Below are 20,880 nucleotides of genomic sequence, written 5' to 3' on the forward strand. Positions count from 1 at the left end.
GGTTGCTAAAAAACGGATTGTATTGTTTATGGGTCATATGGTTTGTTGATGCCGCTCAAGTTAGTAAACAACCGATCGTGGAAGAAGCAAATTTCTCATAAACGCTGAAAATTTGGTTTTGCTTTATATGTTTAGAAAAGAGAACAAACGAAAGGGCGTTTCTCGTTCGCCTGAAGAATGGCTTAAATATGCCAATGCACGATTCAATGAATATAATGTTCTACAACCATGGGAGGATGCAAAAAAGAAAGAAAAGGAAAAGGAAGATGAGAAGAAACCAAGCCATACTAACGTAAATGACAAGAAACTAAATTCGAAAGCGGTACTTCGAAAGCCAGTTTCTCCGGAAGTACTCGCTTCCACAGGATCGAACAATCAGCTAGAATGCAAAGAGAAGCAGTCCTCAAAAGGAGAACCTAAGAAGTCACTACTTTATGGAATTAATCGAAATCTGGCTACTTTTACCTTCAGCAGTTTGTTCATGTTGTAAGTGAATTTCGAGCTTAAGCGTTTTGATTTGTTAACCATAGTTTACAGAACATCAGCGGATATGAGTCAATGGAAATTAGTCACTACAGCGTTCGTTCTCGGAATGGTTTTTGCAAAGTATGGATTCGTTAACAGCAAACATACTTCTGAGGAAAACAGTCCAAATAAAGAGAGTAGAGTCCTGAATTTACCTACGGCAGATGTGAAAAATGAGCGATAAGGGGGAATCATAGTATTGTTGTCCATTAGAAGATCAGGTCTCTATTTTGTGTTATGTGCAATAAAAAGGTCATACTTTTACCCAGGGAAAACTGACGAAAAGGAGGCGTGATAGTTGATTGAATTTGAACAAGTGGTACGATACCGGCTCGACTACTTCATCTTTCCATATACAGTGTCCACGTTTGTTTAGAGCAAACCAACTGCCTAAAGGTAACTTAGATTCAGGAAATCACTATGACCAAAGTGAATTCAAGTGTCATTAATTGTGAAATATGAAAATTCCTTCTTGACAACTCACACACTTTCGATGTAAAACAATCGCTATGTAAATGATGAAATGACACTACCAAGCGCGAAAATTTGGTGTTGAAGCCTAGACAGAAGAAAAATGAATAAATTTCAAGCTTCCGTATAGAAGTAAAACATTCTCTTCACTAGTTTTGCTTAAAAAATAATTTTTAAGTATTCCTTGACATACAATTGAAATTTGCCTTTAACAAATGACATCTCCCTCATCAGCAAGTGTACGAAGAATCAACAAAGTATGTGTGAAGTTAGTGAGAACTATAAAAAGAAAAAAATTGGAATATATGTAGTTGACAACTTATGCTATAGGAATTTGCAGACTTACAGGAAAATCCTATTCCCAACTTACGCTGTTCTTTGGCAAACGACAATCTTTTCCAGTGGAATTGTACAGTTGTAGGGCCTAGCGATTCTGTTTACGTTGGAGGAACGTTTTATTTTACATTAACGTTTCGTCCTGATTACCCGTTTCAACCTCCAACTGCTCAATTTACAACTAGAATCTATCATCCCAATGTGAGTCCTTTCATTTACCTACTCTTTATTTCTGTTTCTTTGAAGTGTTCTTCAGCTTACGCTTGAAATAATTACGGTCGATAGAATCTGCTTGAACGAGTTGCAGCTGCAAGAGACAGACAAATGTGGAATTGTCTATTTTGGTGGGTAGAAGCTAACGAAATTTCTAGTTTGATTCAGAAGGGAATATTTGTTTGCCTATATTAAGACCCCAGACCTTCAAGCCTAGTGTGAAGCTAAGGAGTATCCTTGAACAAGTGATTCATCTCTTGATTGAACCCAATCCAGACGACCCATTAAGCCCATCCATAGCAGAGCAATACAAGAACGATCGTCCTACGTTTGAGAAGATTGCTCGAGATTATGTACAACAGTTTGCCAAGTCATGAAGTAGTAGAAGAAGGGAGAGATGACGAAGAGAGTTTTGAAAACATTATTTTTCAGTTCAAGAATTCGTCAGTGGAATTTCAGCCGATGGATGACCTTGTTGTAATGGGTCTTGATACGCTTCATCCCATTGTTCGAATCGGAGGCATGTTTTTTCGAGGAACTTGGTTTCATTGCATTGGTACGGACATTGTCGTTCCTGTAAGAAATGATATTGAATTATCTAAGAAAGATTTACTTGTTTGTCAAAGAAGGCTAGTTTTGGAACAAATTCGTCTGGTCCCTAAAAAGCAAACAGAAAAAGCGTCCCAGAAGTTTAATTCGGATGCCGCTATAGAAGTTGACCAAGAAAATCAAACTCTCACATCGGTTCGTATTCCCAGTGGACTAGCACAACCTGGAAGCTCTACTACTTATAGTGTGGATCATGACGAAGATATGGGAAATGTTGAAGCTGCAAGTGAGATTTGACGATCAGAAATTGCAAAAATGATGTTGTGTACTATTATGTTATATTAAATATTTGCTAAAGAAGAATGAACCCATGTTTTTAAGGATCCTAACTGTATACATGTAAAATGGAATAGAATAAAGTAAAGTAAGCGAGGGCACATGGACAATAAAAGAATTTGGCCGAATCTATATATTCTTGTCCTTTGGAAGTGATGATTAGGCATCATTGAAAGATGGTAGAGGGGCCACTGGTTGCCAAAAATAATCTTTTAAACTAACCTTGTATTCACCCATACTGGTTTGCCAAACTTCAACTCCTTCTTCTTCAAGACGATCCTTCTGGTTTCGTTCACCGCTAGGCCGATCGCGTTTGGAAATGCATCCACGGCTGTTGATTACACGATGCCATGGGACGTGGGATTCAGGATGCAAGGATTTCAAAGCCTGTCCTACATGTCGAGAATATGTTGGTGCTTCAATGGATTTGGCAATTTGACTATATGTACAAACTCGCCCATAAGGTATCTCACACACTGTGTCATACACGCGACTATAGAACTCGTCCATGCGCATCTTTCCTTTTGTTTCCTGGATTTGTAATTATATAGTATGAGATACCAAGTGATTCTTTAGCTATTTTAGATGCAAACAAATCTTCATAAAATATGAAATACCATTAATCAAATCCTTCCAATAAGTCTTTCTGGAAAAGAACCTCAATGTCAGCAAAACAGTTTAAAATAACAGAGCTCAATGATTGAAGAAATAGACTAAATATAAAACTAGAATATCAAAACCTCCTAGACTTGTGATATTGAGCGTTTAGGGAAACCCGACTGATACTTAGGAGAATTATATTTTCAGCCCAAGAACGAAATTTTAAAATACCTCTCAATGCTGGAGATACTTAAGTTTTCTAAATTAGAAAGAAAACTTTGAAGTACTATAAATGTCGATAGAATGAAATTTGTACCGCCCTAATACCTTCCTATTGACATTTAAAGAGGGAGTCATAGACATTTGCAAGGTACGAACCTCAATACTTAGTCATTTAAAAGCAAAAGCGCAGTTCTCAATTGAATTGTGAAAGGTGGAATTGTTATAAATGAAACCCAAGACGCTATCTCAGCTCAGAAATTTTTCTTTCAGCAGCACGAACAACAGAAAAGAAAAGAAAAAAAAAACAATTACTTTTCTATGCTTGTTTTCGACGACGTTTGAAAATAGCAATGAAGTGCCTTCACTGTATGACCATACATATGATGTTACAATGTAAAAATATGTGAGGTATTCGATTCTTTTTGTATCGTTAAGAGAATTGAATACAATATTTAATATAAAAACTATAGACATTCTAATTCATTCACTGTAACTGCAGTTTTTCAGGAATCCAGTAAAAACCGTCCATTGTTTACTTTTATGGTTTGTTTACACTTTAACGAACTGCTGCACGGTGGAAATTCCTTCGTTATCATCCTTGGAATGAAGCAATTAGGGTAGGGTTGTGACTGATTTTGAGACTAACATTTGCACCAAAAAACACTCTAATATGATTTTTCCAACAGCGTGCTGCTGGAAAAAAATTGAGATTTTGTAATTGGATTCAGTCTTCAATAACAACAATATAAAAATAACAAAAATGTCTGCTCCTCAAGCTCCTCAAACCGCTCAAGCCGTTAGCCTCACCAAGAAGACCAAGAAGTCTGGTGATACTATCAACTCTAAGTTGGCTTTGACTATGAAAAGTGGTAAATATGTCTTGGGATACAAGTCTACCTTGAAGGCTCTTCGCTCTGGAAAGGCTAAACTCATTCTTCTTGCCGGCAACACACCTGCTCTTCGCAAGTCTGAGTTGGAATATTATGCTATGCTTAGCAAGTGCTCTGTTCACCATTACAATGGCTCAAAGTAAGTTTTTAACTTAACAGTGAGATTCTTTCTGGGAGGGTTATGTGTGCATGAGAAACTAGGAAATTTTTGGGTTGTTTTGAACCAACTGAAACGAACCACTGAAACATATGAAACCTTTTGAAACATTAAGTCAATCTCAGCTTCATGCCTACCTAAGAGAATATCATGTGAATTTTTGTCAATATTTCTATTTCGACAAAGATCTTAAGTGGGAGTCGAATTTGTAACATGCTAACTTGCTTTTAGCATTGATTTAGGTACCGCCTCTGGTCGTCTTTTCCGTGTTGGTGTTCTTGCAATCATGGACGCTGGTGATTCCGATATCCTTTCTCAGTAAAATCAACGAATTAAGTTTCTGTTGTAATTGTTATTATAAAAGTTACTGGTTAAAGGTTGAAAAATAACTAGAATAAGATACATTGGGATTCACTTCATTGTATTTCTCTAAACAATTTGGCGATCATATGTAACCTTTGGGAGTTCCCTTTAAGAAATCGAGTAAATGAATTGTAGTAGTATATTATATGTCAATGGTAAGAACTATCATTATCAATGATGCTAAAAATCCGTTTGTTAGGTTTTAAAGCGTGTAAAGTACTTACTGTTCTCAAGTTACTAACGTTGAAGCCATCACTTCAAAACTTTTTAACTAAGAGAAATAATAAATAATATTCAACATATGTTAGCATTTAGTTCATGAATATTCTATTGTGTATAGAAACATTTATTAACCAAAAAAAAGCTCAAATAAATTGAACCAAAAAACATAACTGGAGGTATTCAAAAATTAGCGTACATAACATTAAATTAGCGGAGCGTTGTTCGGTGTAGTCATAGAATTAAATGAAAATCGGAGAACTGTTTTCTTTCTCTGCTGTTTTCATAGCTCTATCGGCGTTGCACTATTGGAGTACGTCTCCTGGTTCGACTTGGTGGTATTATTTACTAGATCAAATTCTGTACCCACTCTGAGTGCATAAACCCAGGGATCCATCAACAAGTCCGTAGCCGTAGCCCGCTGTTCTGGATCTGTAACGAAGCATCGCTTGAGAAAATTTTGGCCCATAGGAGATAGCTGATCATCTTGAGGTATAATGGGAGGATTTAAAGTCGCAATATGAAACATGAGCGAAAAGCGATTATCAACTTTTGGCCAAGGAGGCGAACCAGTAGCCATTTCCACAATGACACAACCTAACGACCATATGTCCATCGCACCTACTTTATCCGTATCCGTACCAAGCAGTAGTTCAGGTGCCATATACATAGGACTACCAGTAATAGCATTATCTCGGTGAAAATTTGATGCTACAGGATTCTCAGGAAACTCTTTTTCATATTCTTCTTTTTCTTGTAGAGTCAATTGCTCATAAATTCTCGATGCGGTAGGCACTGATATCTTTGCTGATCCGAAATCAGTAAATTTCATGACACCATTGTGGTCAAACAGAATATTTTCGGGTTTGACATCTCGGTGAGAAACACCACATGAGTGTATATAAGTTAATCCTTCCAGTAATTGCAAGGCATAAACTTGAATAACCAGTTCGTCCTCTATTCTTCCATAACGTAAAAACTCAGCAAGGGTTGACCCTTGGTATAGCTCCATAAATATATTAATCTTCTCACGATGAACCTCTATACCATAGTAACATACAATGTTGGGATGATCAAGTAATTCCAAAACAATCATTTCACCTTTAATCCTTTTAATTAATGATCTTGAAATCCGTGGCTTATGAAGAGCAACTGTCTTTACTGCCATTAAATCGCCAGTGTCTAAGTTCACAGCTCGATAAACAGTACCAAAAGAACCAGTACCGATAACATCGCCTTGTTGCCATCGAATTGTTATATTTGATTTTGCAGAAGCAAGTTCCTTTAGTAATCTATTTTCCTCACTGGTATCATCTAAAACACGCCCAATTAACTGTGAACGAGTTAAAAGCTCCCTGCGACGAGCTTCAAGTTCGGCGATATGTTGCATAACCTCTTCTTTCATAAAGCTACTACCCTCTTCATCCTTAAACCTTATTTGTCTCGGATTATGCCTGATTAAACGGAAAGGAATCTCTACTCCCGGATTCTCCACATTATTGATGGAACCCATTACATCAAAGTGTAAAAGCAAGAGAGCCATACACTTTCCGACCTTGTCTCTTAATTCTTCAAATGCCTTTCTGTCAATCATTAATATATTTGACCCGTAGGTCATAATCATTGCAAACTCCAACGCTGTTACAGTCCATCGGAAAGTATTTCGGTCAGTCGGGGAGCAATCATCATAAATAAAACCCACCCAACTAATAGCTAGCATAATCATCCTTCTTCTTATTGGTCCCATACTTGACGGGTCTAAAATAGAAAGTCTCATTAAACGTTGTGCAAATTCGATAGCATATGAAAAAGAATAATGAATCAAATTTTGACAGTTACGGCCGTGATAACGAGTGCGGATTAATTGAATAGCATCAAGTAAGGATAATGCTAACTTAAGAGCGTGTTTTTTTGTCCTCGTCATTTCTTTATTGACAAGGGAAGAATTCGCTTTAGAAGGGTTTTCTAAACTGATGGTATCACCAACCAACTCACTGAATAACTCCTGAGCCACAACCAGCTGCTCTCCAGTAACCGCAGTAACCAACCTTACACGATTAGGAGCCATAGATATGGAAACTTCGGGAACATCCAAATCCATCACACGTCCCGTCCAATAGATGGAAGTATTGGGGGAGAGTACAATCACATATGGAATCATCCCCTCGTATTGGAAGCGATTCTGATTAAAGGTCATAGACAGAACATCTCGTAACACGTTCGGAGTGTTCTCAAGCTGCCCAGGAACGATGACATATGCACCTTCATGTTCAATACTTGCAGTATAAGTCAGAACGTGATTTGATTCACAGAGCCGTTGAATCAAGATTGGCAATGCATCGTCACGTATAACATACTCACTTGAATTTTCCATACAAGACTTTAGGGTTCGAGCATAATTCATTAACTTTCTGAAGCGTATCCTGACAGAATCAAGCGTTCGTATGTAAAAGGAAGTAATCATTCCGGGGTCTGTTAAACTTGTTTCTTCTAGTTGATCATTCAAGTACTGATTAATATTAACTAGTATATCACTCACAAAACTGGTCAGATTCTTCGTCATTAGTTGATATCCATTTTGAATAAAAGGACATATGCTCGATAAAAAGTCCCATTCGTCTTCCAAAACTTCTGTTTCTTTAAAGCAATGTAAAGCACACCCTCTGTTTACTTTTCGTTTTAAAAGGTCGAAATATACTTTGAGCGATGACACCAGAACATCATTTAAAGCCTGACTTTTATCTGAAGTCAATTGATCATTGCATATTTGATCAACAAGAACAGCATGTTGTTGCATAATGTCAACAGCTAAGCTCATTGCGCTGCGAAGGTCATAAAGAAGAGAGTCTATAGTAAACGGCGACACGTTTAGTATACTCTCAGCATACGACATGCGTAAACATAGAATTTCTTTTATTAGCTTTGATGGAAACGATACCAAACGCAAATACTCATCCACATAACGAGGCAGATTGCATTGGTTTAACTCTTCACGGTAAGTTATCAAGGTATTACAAACCTTTGTAAGGTTATTGTTCAAGTTAACCATGATCTTAATCTCAAATGAACGAATCAATCCGCATTCACGGCACAAGCGTTCCACAAAAGGACCGTCTGAGATTTGTGCTGAATTGTTCGATAAGTGAGTTTTTTTTCGGGTTATATCCAGATCATCATTTCCAACCCAATTCCGTAAAATGTTGGTTTGTAATAGCAATGCATGTATACTATTAGAGTAAGCAGTAAGGACATCTAGTTTACGCTGAAATGACTCAGAAGCATAAAGACTATGATCTGCAAGTATAGCCCTCCGTGACGGATACAGCCTTTCATATTTCTCTAGTTTGTTCAGTAATCGATCAACAGCCTCTATCGGTGTATCTTGGTGATCCTCTTCCCAACGAAAATTCAGTATTGCTAATAGTAAATCTATCATACCCCCACGCATGTATTTTAAGTTTTCTTTTTGGTGATCAATAGAGCGGTGTGTTAACCAACACCATATTTCTAACCATAACTGCTCAGAATAATTGCTATCATCATCCTTTCGTGAAGAGGCTATTTTTCGAAGACGAAGTTTTTCAATTTTCACAATATCACTCGTGAGAACAGAATTCAGCATATATTGCCATTCAAAGCGTTCTTTGTTCTTAGGATTAGTCATCAAATCATTATCGATGAAGGATGGAAAAGAGAGGACAGATTGCCCCCAATTATGCGTTAAAGTTTCGGATTCCAGATCGGAATCCTCTCCATCAAAAGGATCCTCACTATTTGAAAAGTAAAAACTAATGCTGTCACGATGACTGCGAAAGCTATCTTCACGTCTTCTGGGCTCATGATGCTGGGCAATTTGTGTATCAATGTCCGGAGTAAAAGGACCAAGAGAACTATCCTTCGGTTGCGGTGACAATAGCGATGGTTCTTTAACTAAAGGATGCGAAGAATAGCCATTAACTTTAAGATTATCGAATGGATTTAGATCTGCGTTTTCAGCAGTAGTAGATGAGGCCGATCCAGGAGGAGTGACCAAAGTTTCGTCTGTACAAAGGCCTCTTGCCTGAAAGAAAGCTTTGTTAGAACTATACCTAGATTGCAACGGGGGACGGCTTAAGTGAATAGGCGTATTAAGCTGAGGAGGTTCAGCTGTAGTAGTGTCACCTGGACTAATAGCATATGCACTTGTACGGTCAATATCATCTATGTTAACATGATCAGCAGAAGTGGTTTTTTGAAGCGAATTATGAGTTTCTGGATGCTGCTGATATTCGCCTAGATATGAATTTGAGAAATAGCTATTAGCATGATCAAATCTGCTTTCATTTGGTGTGATAGGTAAGCCATTACAAGTATCAGGAAGTTGTGAAGATCGGCGACTTGTACGAGGTCGCCGTGGTGCTTTGAAAGCGTCTTCGGATTGAGCATCGGTAGCTGCTTGGGTAGAAGAGCGACGACTTCCAGGTTTTCTCCTTGCTTGTGCACCAAATACAGACGCAGAGAACTCTGAAAGATAAGTCAGCGATCGACGATGGCTTTTCTCAAAGGATCCATCTGAATGGTCTGTAGCTTTAGGAACGGGATGAGCAAAGGAGCTTCTACGAGAACTTAATGTGTTCGCCTGTAATTGACGTGCATTCTGCATGTTCAGGTTGAAAATATTCGAAGCTTGTCAAATAAATAGGGCAAAAAATAGTTCAACGCGGTCTGATAATTGGTCGTAAAATACACTTATTAAAGGAGGACAGACTAGCAAGACGATTAAAGAGAAGATTATATAAAGTTCCAAATTCTTTACTTTCTAAAATTATCGGAAGGCTAGATCAATATAAGCCTTGTTAAGAGACAGTCAATGTATGTCAAGGGTAAGGACAATGAATGCAATTCGATGACTATTAATTAATATCTTAGATAAACACTCGTGTTATGTTTCTTACAAAAAAATTGTCGCCATTCAAATATAATCAGTAGTGAAATGAAGATTTTCAAGCTGAACCGAATTTATACTTATAACAAGAATTGTCTCGAGATTAAACAGAATTAAGACAAAGAATTAATAATAATTAAGAAATAAAGTCTATTTGTCTTAAAAAAATGGTGGTAACCGGCTTCCTGAACAAACCCTTCAGATTCAACGAAATATGTGCTGAAAGGAAGTGCTAAACGGCAACTAAGGAATGGAGTTGCTCAGGTTTTATAATGCAGACTATGTCTAGCAATGAATTATACAATACATTATGAAATAGATTGTCTATTATAATAGTTATTTGTCTTGAACAAAAGAGAAAATGAATTTATTCAGATGTTCAAACGAGTGTTTATTGATTGACATATTACAATAAGTACTATACAAGAAACCAAGAAAAAAATCCATTTTATCCCTAAAAGAGGTAAGGTTATACATAGAATAAAAAGGATACGTTAGAGGTTTCGTCAAAGAAGGAAAGTCAGGAAATGCAATTTCACGACCTTAGAAATCATTAAGGAAAATAAGAGTTTGGAAAGGAAATACAGGCAAGTACCACTTTTTAGCATAGATAATGTAGGGAACAACGTATTTACCAAAGGAGGAAAGGGCGTCAAGACCTAAGAATGCATTAAAAGAGACTGAAATTGAGACTGCAAATATCTCACATGCTGAATCAGTTTCGGCAAAATAGAAGCATCAAGCTCAATGGAGCATGCATTTTCTATGGGGATATTCAGTTTGGAAAATAACGTTTGAGTTGTCTTGTCGGCAGAAAGCGAAATGTCCGAGTCGTGATGAGACTGTAAAGGATCCGCTAGGGTAATGATGGCTTCTGTATCTTGTAAAAGCGATGGATCCATGGAAGAAAATCTAGGATGACTCTTTGCGGTCTGAAACAAGAGTTCTAGGTCTAGAAAGTCGTTAGCTGAAAAATTCTTTTCAAAATAGAATATTAATATTGGCTCGTAACCTGAAATCCATTATACCTTGCATATCTTGTTTGAAATTTTTGATGCTTGATAACTGTTCTTGTACTGCCACACCTGTTTTATTGACGCTCTCAGGTATATTTAAGGCGAAGCTAGAATCAACTTGGAAATCCTCATCCCAGTCGTTTGTCGAAGAATCTGCAAATCGGAGTAAATCTGGACTTTTATTTTCAGTGTTACCGTTCAATGTATCCCCCGAAAGGGAGAGCTGTTCCCAGTCAGTATCGGTTGGTGAATCTTCCTCTTTTCTAAAAGGTATGTTGAGTTTTGCAAGTTGGAATTCATCTTCGAACTTGCCCTTATCCTTGACGCTGTCCTTCATGTCTTCAGACATCTTTGGAGCGGATTCGCATGGTATAATAGGAGAAGAGCGAGTATTCTTTGAGGCAGATAATGATTCAGAGACGATTGGTGTATGTACTGTAGAAGTTTCAGAAGTAGCTGCTATGGAACCTTTCGATTTGGCTTTCGATTTCCATTGGTAAGCCTTCATTGAAAGAGAATCGAACCTCCGATGACGAGCACCGGATTTCTCCGTTCTATCATCGAGTTTTTTGCACTCTTTAGCTTCATTAACAGTTGTCTTTTCGACTGAACCATCCTTCTCAGTAGCAAATATACTTGATGGGGACTTTAGTGAGGAAACTATTCTCCTAGAAACCTGTCTAGAGACATCTCGAATCGACTCAAATGTTGACGGCCAGCGTCGGCTAGGTTTTCTCTCAGAACACTCTCCTTCCATATCCTTCCGCATGCCTGCAAGGTCCGTACGTGTTCTTGCATGTCTTTGCGGAGGCATTCTACGGTTCATCTCTATACCATAACTTTTTCTCGTTTTAGGTTGTGCTTCCTCTGACAGACCTTCATGTTTACGGTTCTTTTCAGAAATCGTTTTGGACTTGCTCAACATTCGCGTCTAAACAATCACTTTTTTTATGCGTGCTTCTAAAACTCGCGACTCGTTTCTCATAAAACTTGCAGCCAAAACCTTTCTGTAATAACAAAATACCAAAATAAGACAAAAAACTAAAAATCGTCAGCAACCCGTGCCTTTTCGTTGTTTGTAAACAAACGCGCTCGTGTTTTCAGGTCGATGCCACATGGATTGAGTACTCTATCGAGACATCACTAACCACTTTTAGAATGCTCACTGCCTCTCTGCAAATTTAAATCAATATTTAAAAAACTACAGTATGAAAGACAAAGGCAGAAGAGAAAAAAGACCAAAGAAAGCAATTGAATACCTATTCCCAATACACAGAACCTTACATTGTTTGCTCTATCAAAGTTTTCTTGTCTGGTGCATGCTTATTAAGTTACTACAGTCAGTCATCACCAAGAGCGAGAAGTGAATACATTTGAATAGCTCATTTTTTAAAAAGAAAATTTTCGCTCTTCTTACGCCGTCAAACTACCAGCTAAATTACTATTTATATCTTGGAATTTTACCAAGCCCCTCCTTTCTCCCTCTGCTTGAAACGATATACAGTTTTCTTTAAACATATTCTACAAAACCATCCTACAGTACAATCTGCGCAGATCTAAAACAAAAAAAATTTATAATCAACCAATCCAGCCTTTTATTGTGCAAACATAAGCAGACAACAGTGCGCTAGAAAAACCAAACATTCTTCTAAGCAAAGACACTACAACTCATCCTTGGGGATCAATACCGAGATCTCCCAAGCGCACACATATAAAAGAAGTATTAAGAACGTAAGGCAAAGAAAAAGAGATAAATTAATAAATGGTGTTTCCAACCTATCGAATCGTAAGAATAGGAAGCAGACAAAGAAAATCGATGGCGTCTAGTGCACGGAAACTTTTAAAACACTTTTAAATCAAATCAGCAATGTTCATGGGCATCTCTTCAATGTGGGTGTTGTAGAATTGCTCAATTTCACGCATCATACGAACATCTTCGTTGGTAACAAAGTTAATAGAAACACCCTTACGTCCGAAACGACCACCACGACCAATACGGTGAATGTAGTTTTCGCGGTTAGCAGGGAGATCATAGTTAATGACCAAAGAGACTTGTTGGACATCAATACCACGAGCAAGCAAGTCAGTGGTAATGAGGATACGAGAAGATCCAGTACGGAACTCGTGCATCAAAGTATCACGTTGAGCTTGGTCCATATCACCGTGCATGGAAGAGACAGTGAAGTCACGCTCAGTGAGTTGCTCAGTAAGCCAGTCAACCTTTCTACGAGTGTTGCAGAAAATGACAGCTTGAGTAACTGTGACAGTCTCATAAAGGTCGCAAAGAGTATCGAGCTTCCACTCTTCCTTCTCAACTGCGACGTAGAATTGTTTAATACCTTCCAAGGTAAGTTCATCCTTCTTCACAAGAATACGGATAGGGTCACGCATGAATTTGGTGGTGACTTCCAAAACATCTTGAGGCATAGTAGCAGAAAGCAAGACAACTTGAGCACTAGGGGGCAAAAGTTGGAAGATGTCGTAGATTTGATCCTTGAAACCACGAGACAACATTTCATCAGCTTCGTCAAGGACGAACATTTGAACAGCGTCAGTGGGGAGGGCACGACGTTGAATCATGTCGTGAACACGACCAGGAGTACCGACAACGACGTGGACACCAGCTTGCAAAGCAGCCATATCGTCACGAACAAGAGTACCACCAATACAGGCGTGGCATTCAACATTCATCAAATCACCCAAAGCAACAACAACCTTTTGGATTTGTTGAGCAAGCTCACGAGTAGGAGCAAGGATAAGGGCTTGGCATTGCTTCAAGCTTGTGTCAATCTTTTGCAAGACAGAGATAGAGAAGGTGGCAGTCTTACCAGTACCGGATTGAGCTTGAGCAAGAACATCGCGCTCACCCAAAATAGGCATGATGGCCCTTTGTTGAATAGCAGAGGGACGCTCAAAACCATAGGCATAGATACCACGGAGAAGCTCCGGCTTCAAACTCATGTCATCGAAGGTATCAATAACCTCATCGTAATTGGTGTCAATAACCGAATCCTCCAGTTGATCTACCATCTTAGCAATTTGCTTCACTTGGTGGTGTGTTCTTGTTAAAAAAGTTTTGCAGCGAATTAAATAATGGAGTTGACACACAGTCACAAAGCGAAACTTTGTACCTCAAATATACATCCCAGTGTGGATTACAAATACATGATACCATGTTTAGAAATCTATTAAATATAATAACAGTATTTTTCATGTATGTTTAGATTTTTCAATATTTTTTTAAACGTATCTTAAGTGGCTTTAAACTTGTGGCGAGTCTTATTTTCGGGCTCAACTGTTTAAGGAAAGAATTCCAGCCACGATATTTTAAATAACGTATTAGTGTAGGATTCCAATTTATGGATAGCAAGGTACAGTGAATGCATTCTTAACAAACAATAATCTCTGAGTTACGACTGTAGGATTTTCTATTTAAAAATAAAGAATCATGGTATTTTATTATTAAAACTAGCAATTTGCCAGCTCTCGATAAGTAGATAATCTTTATTAACAATGAAACGATTTTTACAAATCCGATTGAAACTGTGTAACCAAGTCAAAACAAATCTTTAAAGTGTTTCTACCTTCACAGCAGGATGCCTTTGTTAAACAAAGGAAAGTTTGAAAATGCAATGAAAAAAGGCATGCTGTGAAGCATTAAACGTGTAAAAGAAAGAATCATAAAATGCAAATTCTGTAATATTAAGATACAACCGATAAGACAATAAAAAAACATAAAAATGAATGATCAAACAACAAAAGAAAGCCACGAGGACGGTCGATGAAAGGCAATGGGGAACGACAACATCGTACTATCTTTCATGATTTTTTTGATAAGCTAAATTTTACAAAGCAGGACCTGCTGCATTATGAGATGGAAGGACCAACGAATGAACAATATCTCTGTCTTCCGGATTAATCAACGAACTTCCTTCAGTACTATACAAGATTTCTCCACCCTCACTAATTAAGCCTCGGCCATCAGTTAGAAGCTTAATGTTGTGACCTTTGATAATTTGAACGAGCTCTGTTGTTTCAGTATGTCGAACTTCAATAAAATCTGGCTCAAATCCTAGAATATAAGGATAGCAAAGTGCAAAACTTAACGGCTGTCCTTCCCAATGAATCAACCAACCATGATGACTACGCCAGCCGTTTGTATTTACAAAGAATGCAAACTCAGAATAGCAAAGTAAAAATTCGCCCTTCAATCGAAACATTTCAATAGGACGGACATTCTCTTTTTTTTCTAAAAACCGAAATGAGGTATCCGCCGGATTTAAAAGTGACTGAAATACGGCACTTTCGAGACTGACAATGTCAAAGCCTTTCGTACTACCCACACAAAGCTTTGTCTTCAGAAAGTGAATAGACAGCGCTTCCATTGGCATCTGCAGTTCCTGCTAGGTGTTAGTTTCTTCTGGCATTTATTTTTTTTTACTTACAGTAAATATCTTCAAGGTTGTAGATCCTCCAAATGTCTTTTTCAGAGACTGAGACCGCTTATTTTTTGATGTACTATCCGCTTCAAAAATCCGGAGCGTGGTGCTTAAAACCGTAGACTTTACAGCGCATACAAGCACTCTTTGTAAACAGAACCCGCTTTTTACAAAGCTCACATGGCCCGTAATGCGGCGAAGACTCTTTAAACTGACCTGTTCTGCAGTATCAAGTAAATCAAGGGAACACTCATACAGTGTTTTATCAGCTACAATAAGCAACAAGTTATGCTGTTCAATCAAATCAACTTGCGTAATGTTTGTTAATGGAATCTTAAGTCTTGGCCCTAAACAAACACCGTTGCTCCCTTTTCGTGACGATACGTATAAGCCCCTATAAGAGCCGAAAACCAATTTTCGTCCTGCATCTGCTTTCGTTAGTAATTTTCTAACAGTAGTATATTTAGAACTTACCATAAGTAACTGCAGAAGTTATTTTGTTATTATAGAAATAAGCTTCATTACATAAACCGATTGTTTCGAATATAAGATGCTTTGTAAACAATGCTTGTTGTTGGCGCTCAATATGCTGCTTCCATTGGTCCCGTGCTATTAAAGTACTCAAATACAAAGAGATTTGAAAACCACGAGTTCCAAGAAGCTGCAGTTGTAGGCCATAAGATTTTAAAGGAGAGGAGGTAGTCCCTTTAGCAATTAGAATCGGATTTGTCAATATCGTAGAAGATGGACGACGAGAGACGGAACCGCGAGTTGAAACATCCTCCATGCAAGAAATAACCAATAACTCCAAAGGCAATGGTCGCAATTGCAACTTATGTTGTTCACGTTTTAAACCGAGTTTTAATTTAGTCAATAGAAGATAATTGTCTAAAAGGAACATATGAATATCACTTTCTGTATCACCATTAGTATATCCAGTAGCTTTTAATCTGACAGTTCCTTTGAAGATAAGCAAACGAGAGTCATCGAGCAAGGCAAGACGTTGTTTCTCAAAGTCGCTGCATGAAAGTTGCTCATTTAATTGGAGTAACGCAAGACGATTCTCAGTTTTACCGGTTTCGTAGTTAACCTTGGTTAGAAATTCACGTATCATTTCAATGACTTTCGGGATATTTTCTAAATCAGGGTTACCTTTTTCAGTGTACTTTAAAACCCCATTTAATAAGAGTGGATATCTTGCTAGCCTGGTAACTGGCTTTGTTAAATACCCATTAAGTTCCAACTTCCTAGATTCACGAAGTCTTTCAACTTCATGAACGTACTTGGCAAATGCGGGATTGGACCCTTTTTCCCTCTCAAACTCAAATTTTGCGACAGTCTGATTAGAACCATATCTAATGAACGGTTCAAACTTGGGGACATAGTCTAAAAAGATATCACCAACGCTATGAACTACTGGTTGTAAAGTCTGTACCCTATTAAGTGCATTAGAGAGTCTCGAATTAACAGCGTGCACCTGCATTATATTATGGAAAACCGTTCTAATGAATGGTTGTCGAAACTTTTCGGGAATTACGTTAGAGGTCGAAAGGGGTTTAATCCAAAAATCTCGGATATACTCTATATCACGAACGAAGTCGCGTTCAGTATAAATGATTTCAAAGATGATTTCTTGTCTCTTCCATTCGCGATTATCTATTTGCTCAACGATATGCTTAGGTACATTGTCTGACCAAAGACGATGCTCCTCTTCTTGCTTATCCACCAAGTAAGAAGCACCGGCTTTGAGAACAGGCTGTACCTTCATATGCAAACGAGCTTGTTGCTCTAGACGGCGAGGACAAGATATAGAATAGCACAAACGGTTTTTACTGCAAGTTGGAGAGTAACAATCAGTAAGGATCGTGAATACCCCTTTCGGGTCCTTTTCTGTTTCAGCTTCTTCAACAGAGTCTGAATCTTTCATCAAAGGAGTCGCGGAAGTTAAATAAGGCGCATGATTAAGTTGGGTAGAGGTAGAGGTAGATGGGGCATAGGAATTTTCAGACACAATGGAATCAACAGAGTCAGATGTCGAAGTTCTCTTCTCGGGGTAGACAAAATGGTTTTCATAGGAAGCGATAACTGGCGATATCGACGCCATAGCTTCAGGAGGAGGGAGTGTTCTTCGAAATTGATAAACTTCTTTGCGAGAATCACGCAAACGATGAGAGTAAGTAACGTCATGGAACAGTTTTTGAAAATCCAATGCTCGTCCTAAAAGTAATGCTAAATTTCTATCATTCGTCCGAATAATCTGCAGTAAAACATCAACAGCTTCACAGCCTAAAAATGCATCCTTGTATAGTAAACCATCTTTAACTCGATCGCCAACTATGAGACGCTTTCGGAACTCCACTGACACCTGGGACAAAAAAGCAGGATGGACTTGTTCTCGGTAAGCTGACAAAGAATTCGAAGATGTAGGAACAACAGAAGGCAAACTAGATGCAGACTTGGAACCACCATGGCGTCTTGACGAGGAAGCAGAAGGGCCCTCAGGATATTCCGCAACAGGCGTTATAAGGCTTCCGCTACTTCCATGCATATGAGGATAACTTCTGTGACTTAAAGAGTCAGGTGGATGGGTTGTGGTAAGCTTATAGTAGTGTTCAGTGACATTTGATTTCCAACTTGAACTATCATTGCGAGGTTTTACTTGAGACGAACAAAAATCGTCTACCGAGGTAGATCTACGGTAATAAGCAGCACTCTCATTAGTAGGAAGATCGCCGTTCGAAAAACCATGTCTGTGGGTTCCTGAGTTGGGACCAGAACTGGATTCAGGACGTTCGATATTTCGGACCATATCAGTCAAAGATGCTGCAGAAGAAGACGCACTCGACATACGGCTCGAAGCGCTAGATGTATGATTCGTAGAAAACTTCTGTAGAGAGGAATATCCTCGAAATTTGGCAGGCGTTAGACGAAGAGAGTCGCTACTTTCAGATTTTAGACTAGTCCTGTAATGTCCTCCATTACCTAGCATTTTTTGTGTATATTGTAAGGAATAGTAAAGTTGAGAGGAAGAAATTAGAGAACACGTCAAATCCTGAAAGAGCTAGAGAAGTTATATCACAAGGAGGGATCAAAAAATCAAAAAGAGGGAAAAAATATTAATTACGGTTAGAAGACGATACAATAATGATGGTTTCGAAGCATAGATGACCAAACAAAATTTCTGAACCAGTTAACGACAATGTTTTCTGAAACGACTTTCTGAGCTTACCTCCTGTTCTACCTTTTACTCCTTTATGAAAGGAAAGAAGGATAAATTTGCAGGTTTTCCAACCACAATTGTTTTCGTATGTGTTGTGTTTTCGACAGGACAATTTGTATACACGTAGACTTTACGCTAGTGTAATGGTTCCTCGTTGACTGGTTCCGTGTTGATCTGAAATTCAACAAACAAGCAGGTGACCATCAAAAACAACAAAATTATCTATAAAGATTTAAATAAGTTTAAAACTTTTTATTCTTTACTTCGCTGAATGAAGCCTGAGTACATAGCGTTGACTTTTGGATACTGTAGGTAATTTGGCTACTCGAGATCGAAGAGGACTTGGGATTTGTAAGTCGTGATCTTTTACATTTTATTTTTTGCTTACTTTCTTTTTGTTTTTTAGTACTTTGTAACAAAAAGGATCACCAGAGTATGCAAACATGCCAAAGCTTCGAATGAAAAACTTGTTACTTGCATGCATAAGTATCGCTGGCATGATTTTTATCTTCAACTATGTTGGGATTGAAGGCATGAAGGATTTAACCGAGCTCTCTATGCCAGAAGACTTTCAAGAAGATTCCAAGTCAGGAACGGAAAGCGCATCGGAAGAAATGCATGAAAGCGAAGCGGAACTTGAGCGTCCTTTAGAAATTATTAACGATAATGATGAATACGTAATTCGGAATCCTGCAAAGCAATCGAACATGAATGAGTTTGATGAAATTGAAGAAGCAAAGAAGATGAGAGTATATGATCCACCGGATGACGATAAATGGGAAGATGAATCTGTGTGGATTCCGCAAAAAATTTGGCAAACAGCAAAAAACCCATTTGAAAGAGATGTTTTAAAGTATACTCGCTTTTGGCGAAGCAATCACCCCAGTTACACTCATTACGTTTTGGACGATGCACAGTGTGAACGTCTTGTAACCAGGAATTTTGGAAATCCTTCCTTTTCCAAAATTTCTTCTGCCTATCAAATGATGCCTTTGCCTGTTCTCAAAGCTGATTTCTTTCGTTATTTAGTATTGTTGGCTCAGGGAGGAATATACACTGACATTGATACAACTCCCATCAAACATATCCGCGAATGGATTCCTAGAGAATTTGAAAAGGAGAATATCGGTCTAGTTGTTGGCATTGAAGCTGATCCAGATCGTCCAGATTGGTACGATCATTATGCACGTCGAATTCAATTCTGCCAATGGACCATTGCAGCAACTCCGGGACATCCTGTGCTTTGGGAGTTGGTTCATAAAATAACGATGGGCACTTGGTCTCTTCATGAGAAGGGCCAGCTTTCAGAAGACAAAGACGCCGTGATGGATTGGACAGGGCCTGGTATCTGGACGGATTCTGTGTTTGATTATCTAAATTGGCGATATGGTCCCTTTACATGGGAAAACGTGACAGGAATAGAAACTCCAAAGCTTGTTGGTGACGTATTGATTCTGCCTATTACTTCTTTCAGCCCTGGTGTTGGGCATATGGGTTCCAAGTCCGCAAATGATCCTACAGCCTATGTAAAGCATTACTTTAGTGGCTCTTGGAAAGGTAATTAAAGGGGCATCTACAATTTAGCTATGATTGTTGTTTATTGTTCAAAAGATGTTTCTCACTTATCTATCCATAAAATGAAACTAGCTCTTGATACTTTTTTCTCTCTTTGTTTTTTCTCTATAATTTTTTGAAACTAATAGTTCTTTTAATTACATCTTTATTAAACTGTATGTCGGAAAAGAAATGACTGTAAAGTCTCGTTGGATGAGAGCTAGTAGCTGTTTCTTTGGTTCCTTTTTTTTTTCCTTCTTCTTCAACTGAACTTTTTCAACGTCAGCAATCTATAAGATCCATTTTTGTACTTATTCTCCTGTAGAACTTGGGAATTGTTTGTTTGTTTACGCCTAAAATGTTGTTTAATACACCTAAGCAACAGAAATTCCATCCCAGGTAACAGTAAACAAGTAAATGTACGCATTGAGCGATCCATATACCAAAAGTATGTAGAAATGAATTGGTTCCAGAGTATATTATTCGTTGCATTTCTTCCGGTGGTCCTTGCCTCAGTATTAATACGGAGAATTGCATCGAACACTATTCTTGCCAGGACAAACAACGCCTTTAATGCCTCCCAGTATGGTTCCATTTAGTTTCATTTATTAAATTTTTATATAACCTTGGTAAATTCTGCCTTTATAGATGTTTCAGAAAGTAATTGAGAAATTGTTACCCCGTGAATTGCTTTCAATATAAATGCTTTGTTTACACACGCGCATCCTGTCCAAAGCACAACATCTTTGGAAGAGGTAAAAGGTACCGGTTCTAGGAATACTGATAATATCACCAGAAAACTTTAAAGATAGATATTTAAATACGAGAAATTAATCTTACTTAGAG

General features: G+C 38.1%; 10 protein-coding genes across 10 annotated transcripts; 5 read left to right on the plus strand and 5 right to left on the minus strand.

Annotated features, from left to right (window-relative positions):
- Positions 1 to 127: 127 nt before the first annotated feature.
- SPOG_01005 (uncharacterized protein) lies at positions 128 to 1,001 on the plus strand (the record flags this gene model as incomplete). Its single annotated transcript, XM_013169276.1, has 2 exons — positions 128 to 486; positions 538 to 1,001. The coding sequence occupies 2 exons, from the start codon at positions 128 to 130 to the stop codon at positions 707 to 709; spliced, it is 531 nt and encodes a 176-aa protein (XP_013024730.1). The 3' UTR covers positions 710 to 1,001.
- A 210-nt stretch (positions 1,002 to 1,211) lies between these two features.
- On the plus strand, positions 1,212 to 1,922 carry SPOG_01006 (ubiquitin conjugating enzyme Ubc14; the record flags this gene model as incomplete). Its single annotated transcript, XM_013169277.1, has 3 exons — positions 1,212 to 1,253; positions 1,327 to 1,533; positions 1,704 to 1,922. The coding sequence occupies 3 exons, from the start codon at positions 1,212 to 1,214 to the stop codon at positions 1,920 to 1,922; spliced, it is 468 nt and encodes a 155-aa protein (XP_013024731.1).
- Positions 1,923 to 2,007: 85 nt separating this feature from the next.
- On the plus strand, positions 2,008 to 2,391 carry SPOG_01007 (tfiiic subunit sfc7; the record flags this gene model as incomplete). The annotated part of the gene is made up of 1 exon (XM_013169278.1): positions 2,008 to 2,391. One exon carries the CDS (start codon positions 2,008 to 2,010, stop codon positions 2,389 to 2,391), a length of 384 nt encoding a protein of 127 aa, XP_013024732.1.
- A 20-nt stretch (positions 2,392 to 2,411) lies between these two features.
- Positions 2,412 to 3,627, minus strand: SPOG_01008 (alkyltransferase-like protein Atl1). The gene has a single exon (XM_013169279.1). It carries the CDS (start codon positions 2,944 to 2,946, stop codon positions 2,590 to 2,592), a length of 357 nt encoding a protein of 118 aa, XP_013024733.1. The 5' UTR covers positions 2,947 to 3,627; the 3' UTR covers positions 2,412 to 2,589.
- Positions 3,628 to 3,924: 297 nt separating this feature from the next.
- On the plus strand, positions 3,925 to 4,797 carry SPOG_01009 (60S ribosomal protein L30). Its single transcript, XM_013169280.1, has 2 exons — positions 3,925 to 4,281; positions 4,531 to 4,797. The coding sequence occupies exons 1-2, from the start codon at positions 4,013 to 4,015 to the stop codon at positions 4,619 to 4,621; spliced, it is 360 nt and encodes a 119-aa protein (XP_013024734.1). The 5' UTR covers positions 3,925 to 4,012; the 3' UTR covers positions 4,622 to 4,797.
- Positions 4,798 to 4,928: 131 nt separating this feature from the next.
- Positions 4,929 to 10,035, minus strand: SPOG_01010 (STE/STE11 protein kinase). Its single transcript, XM_013169281.1, has 2 exons — positions 9,816 to 10,035; positions 4,929 to 9,770 (listed from the first exon to the last, which is right to left on the minus strand). Exon 2 carries the CDS (start codon positions 9,521 to 9,523, stop codon positions 5,165 to 5,167), a length of 4,359 nt encoding a protein of 1,452 aa, XP_013024735.1. The 5' UTR covers positions 9,524 to 9,770; positions 9,816 to 10,035; the 3' UTR covers positions 4,929 to 5,164.
- Positions 10,036 to 10,147: 112 nt separating this feature from the next.
- Positions 10,148 to 11,962, minus strand: SPOG_01011 (ethanol-hypersensitive mutant protein). The gene is made up of 2 exons (XM_013169282.1): positions 10,834 to 11,962; positions 10,148 to 10,757 (listed from the first exon to the last, which is right to left on the minus strand). The coding sequence occupies exons 1-2, from the start codon at positions 11,744 to 11,746 to the stop codon at positions 10,465 to 10,467; spliced, it is 1,206 nt and encodes a 401-aa protein (XP_013024736.1). The 5' UTR covers positions 11,747 to 11,962; the 3' UTR covers positions 10,148 to 10,464.
- A 398-nt stretch (positions 11,963 to 12,360) lies between these two features.
- SPOG_01012 (translation initiation factor eIF4A) lies at positions 12,361 to 13,908 on the minus strand. The gene has a single exon (XM_013169283.1). It carries the CDS (start codon positions 13,849 to 13,851, stop codon positions 12,673 to 12,675), a length of 1,179 nt encoding a protein of 392 aa, XP_013024737.1. The 5' UTR covers positions 13,852 to 13,908; the 3' UTR covers positions 12,361 to 12,672.
- A 359-nt stretch (positions 13,909 to 14,267) lies between these two features.
- On the minus strand, positions 14,268 to 19,398 carry SPOG_01013 (RhoGEF Rgf2). Its single transcript, XM_013169284.1, has 4 exons — positions 18,490 to 19,398; positions 15,735 to 18,441; positions 15,267 to 15,688; positions 14,268 to 15,221 (listed from the first exon to the last, which is right to left on the minus strand). Exons 2-4 carry the CDS (start codon positions 18,247 to 18,249, stop codon positions 14,667 to 14,669), a joined length of 3,492 nt encoding a protein of 1,163 aa, XP_013024738.1. The 5' UTR covers positions 18,250 to 18,441; positions 18,490 to 19,398; the 3' UTR covers positions 14,268 to 14,666.
- Positions 18,924 to 20,230, plus strand: SPOG_01014 (alpha-1,6-mannosyltransferase Och1; the record flags this gene model as incomplete). The annotated part of the gene is made up of 2 exons (XM_013169285.1): positions 18,924 to 20,037; positions 20,184 to 20,230. 2 exons carry the CDS (start codon positions 18,924 to 18,926, stop codon positions 20,228 to 20,230), a joined length of 1,161 nt encoding a protein of 386 aa, XP_013024739.1.
- Positions 20,231 to 20,880: the final 650 nt, after the last annotated feature.

This window comes from Schizosaccharomyces cryophilus, assembly GCF_000004155.1.
Source record: "Schizosaccharomyces cryophilus OY26 unplaced genomic scaffold supercont4.6, whole genome shotgun sequence".
NCBI lineage: Eukaryota > Fungi > Ascomycota > Schizosaccharomycetes > Schizosaccharomycetales > Schizosaccharomycetaceae > Schizosaccharomyces > Schizosaccharomyces cryophilus.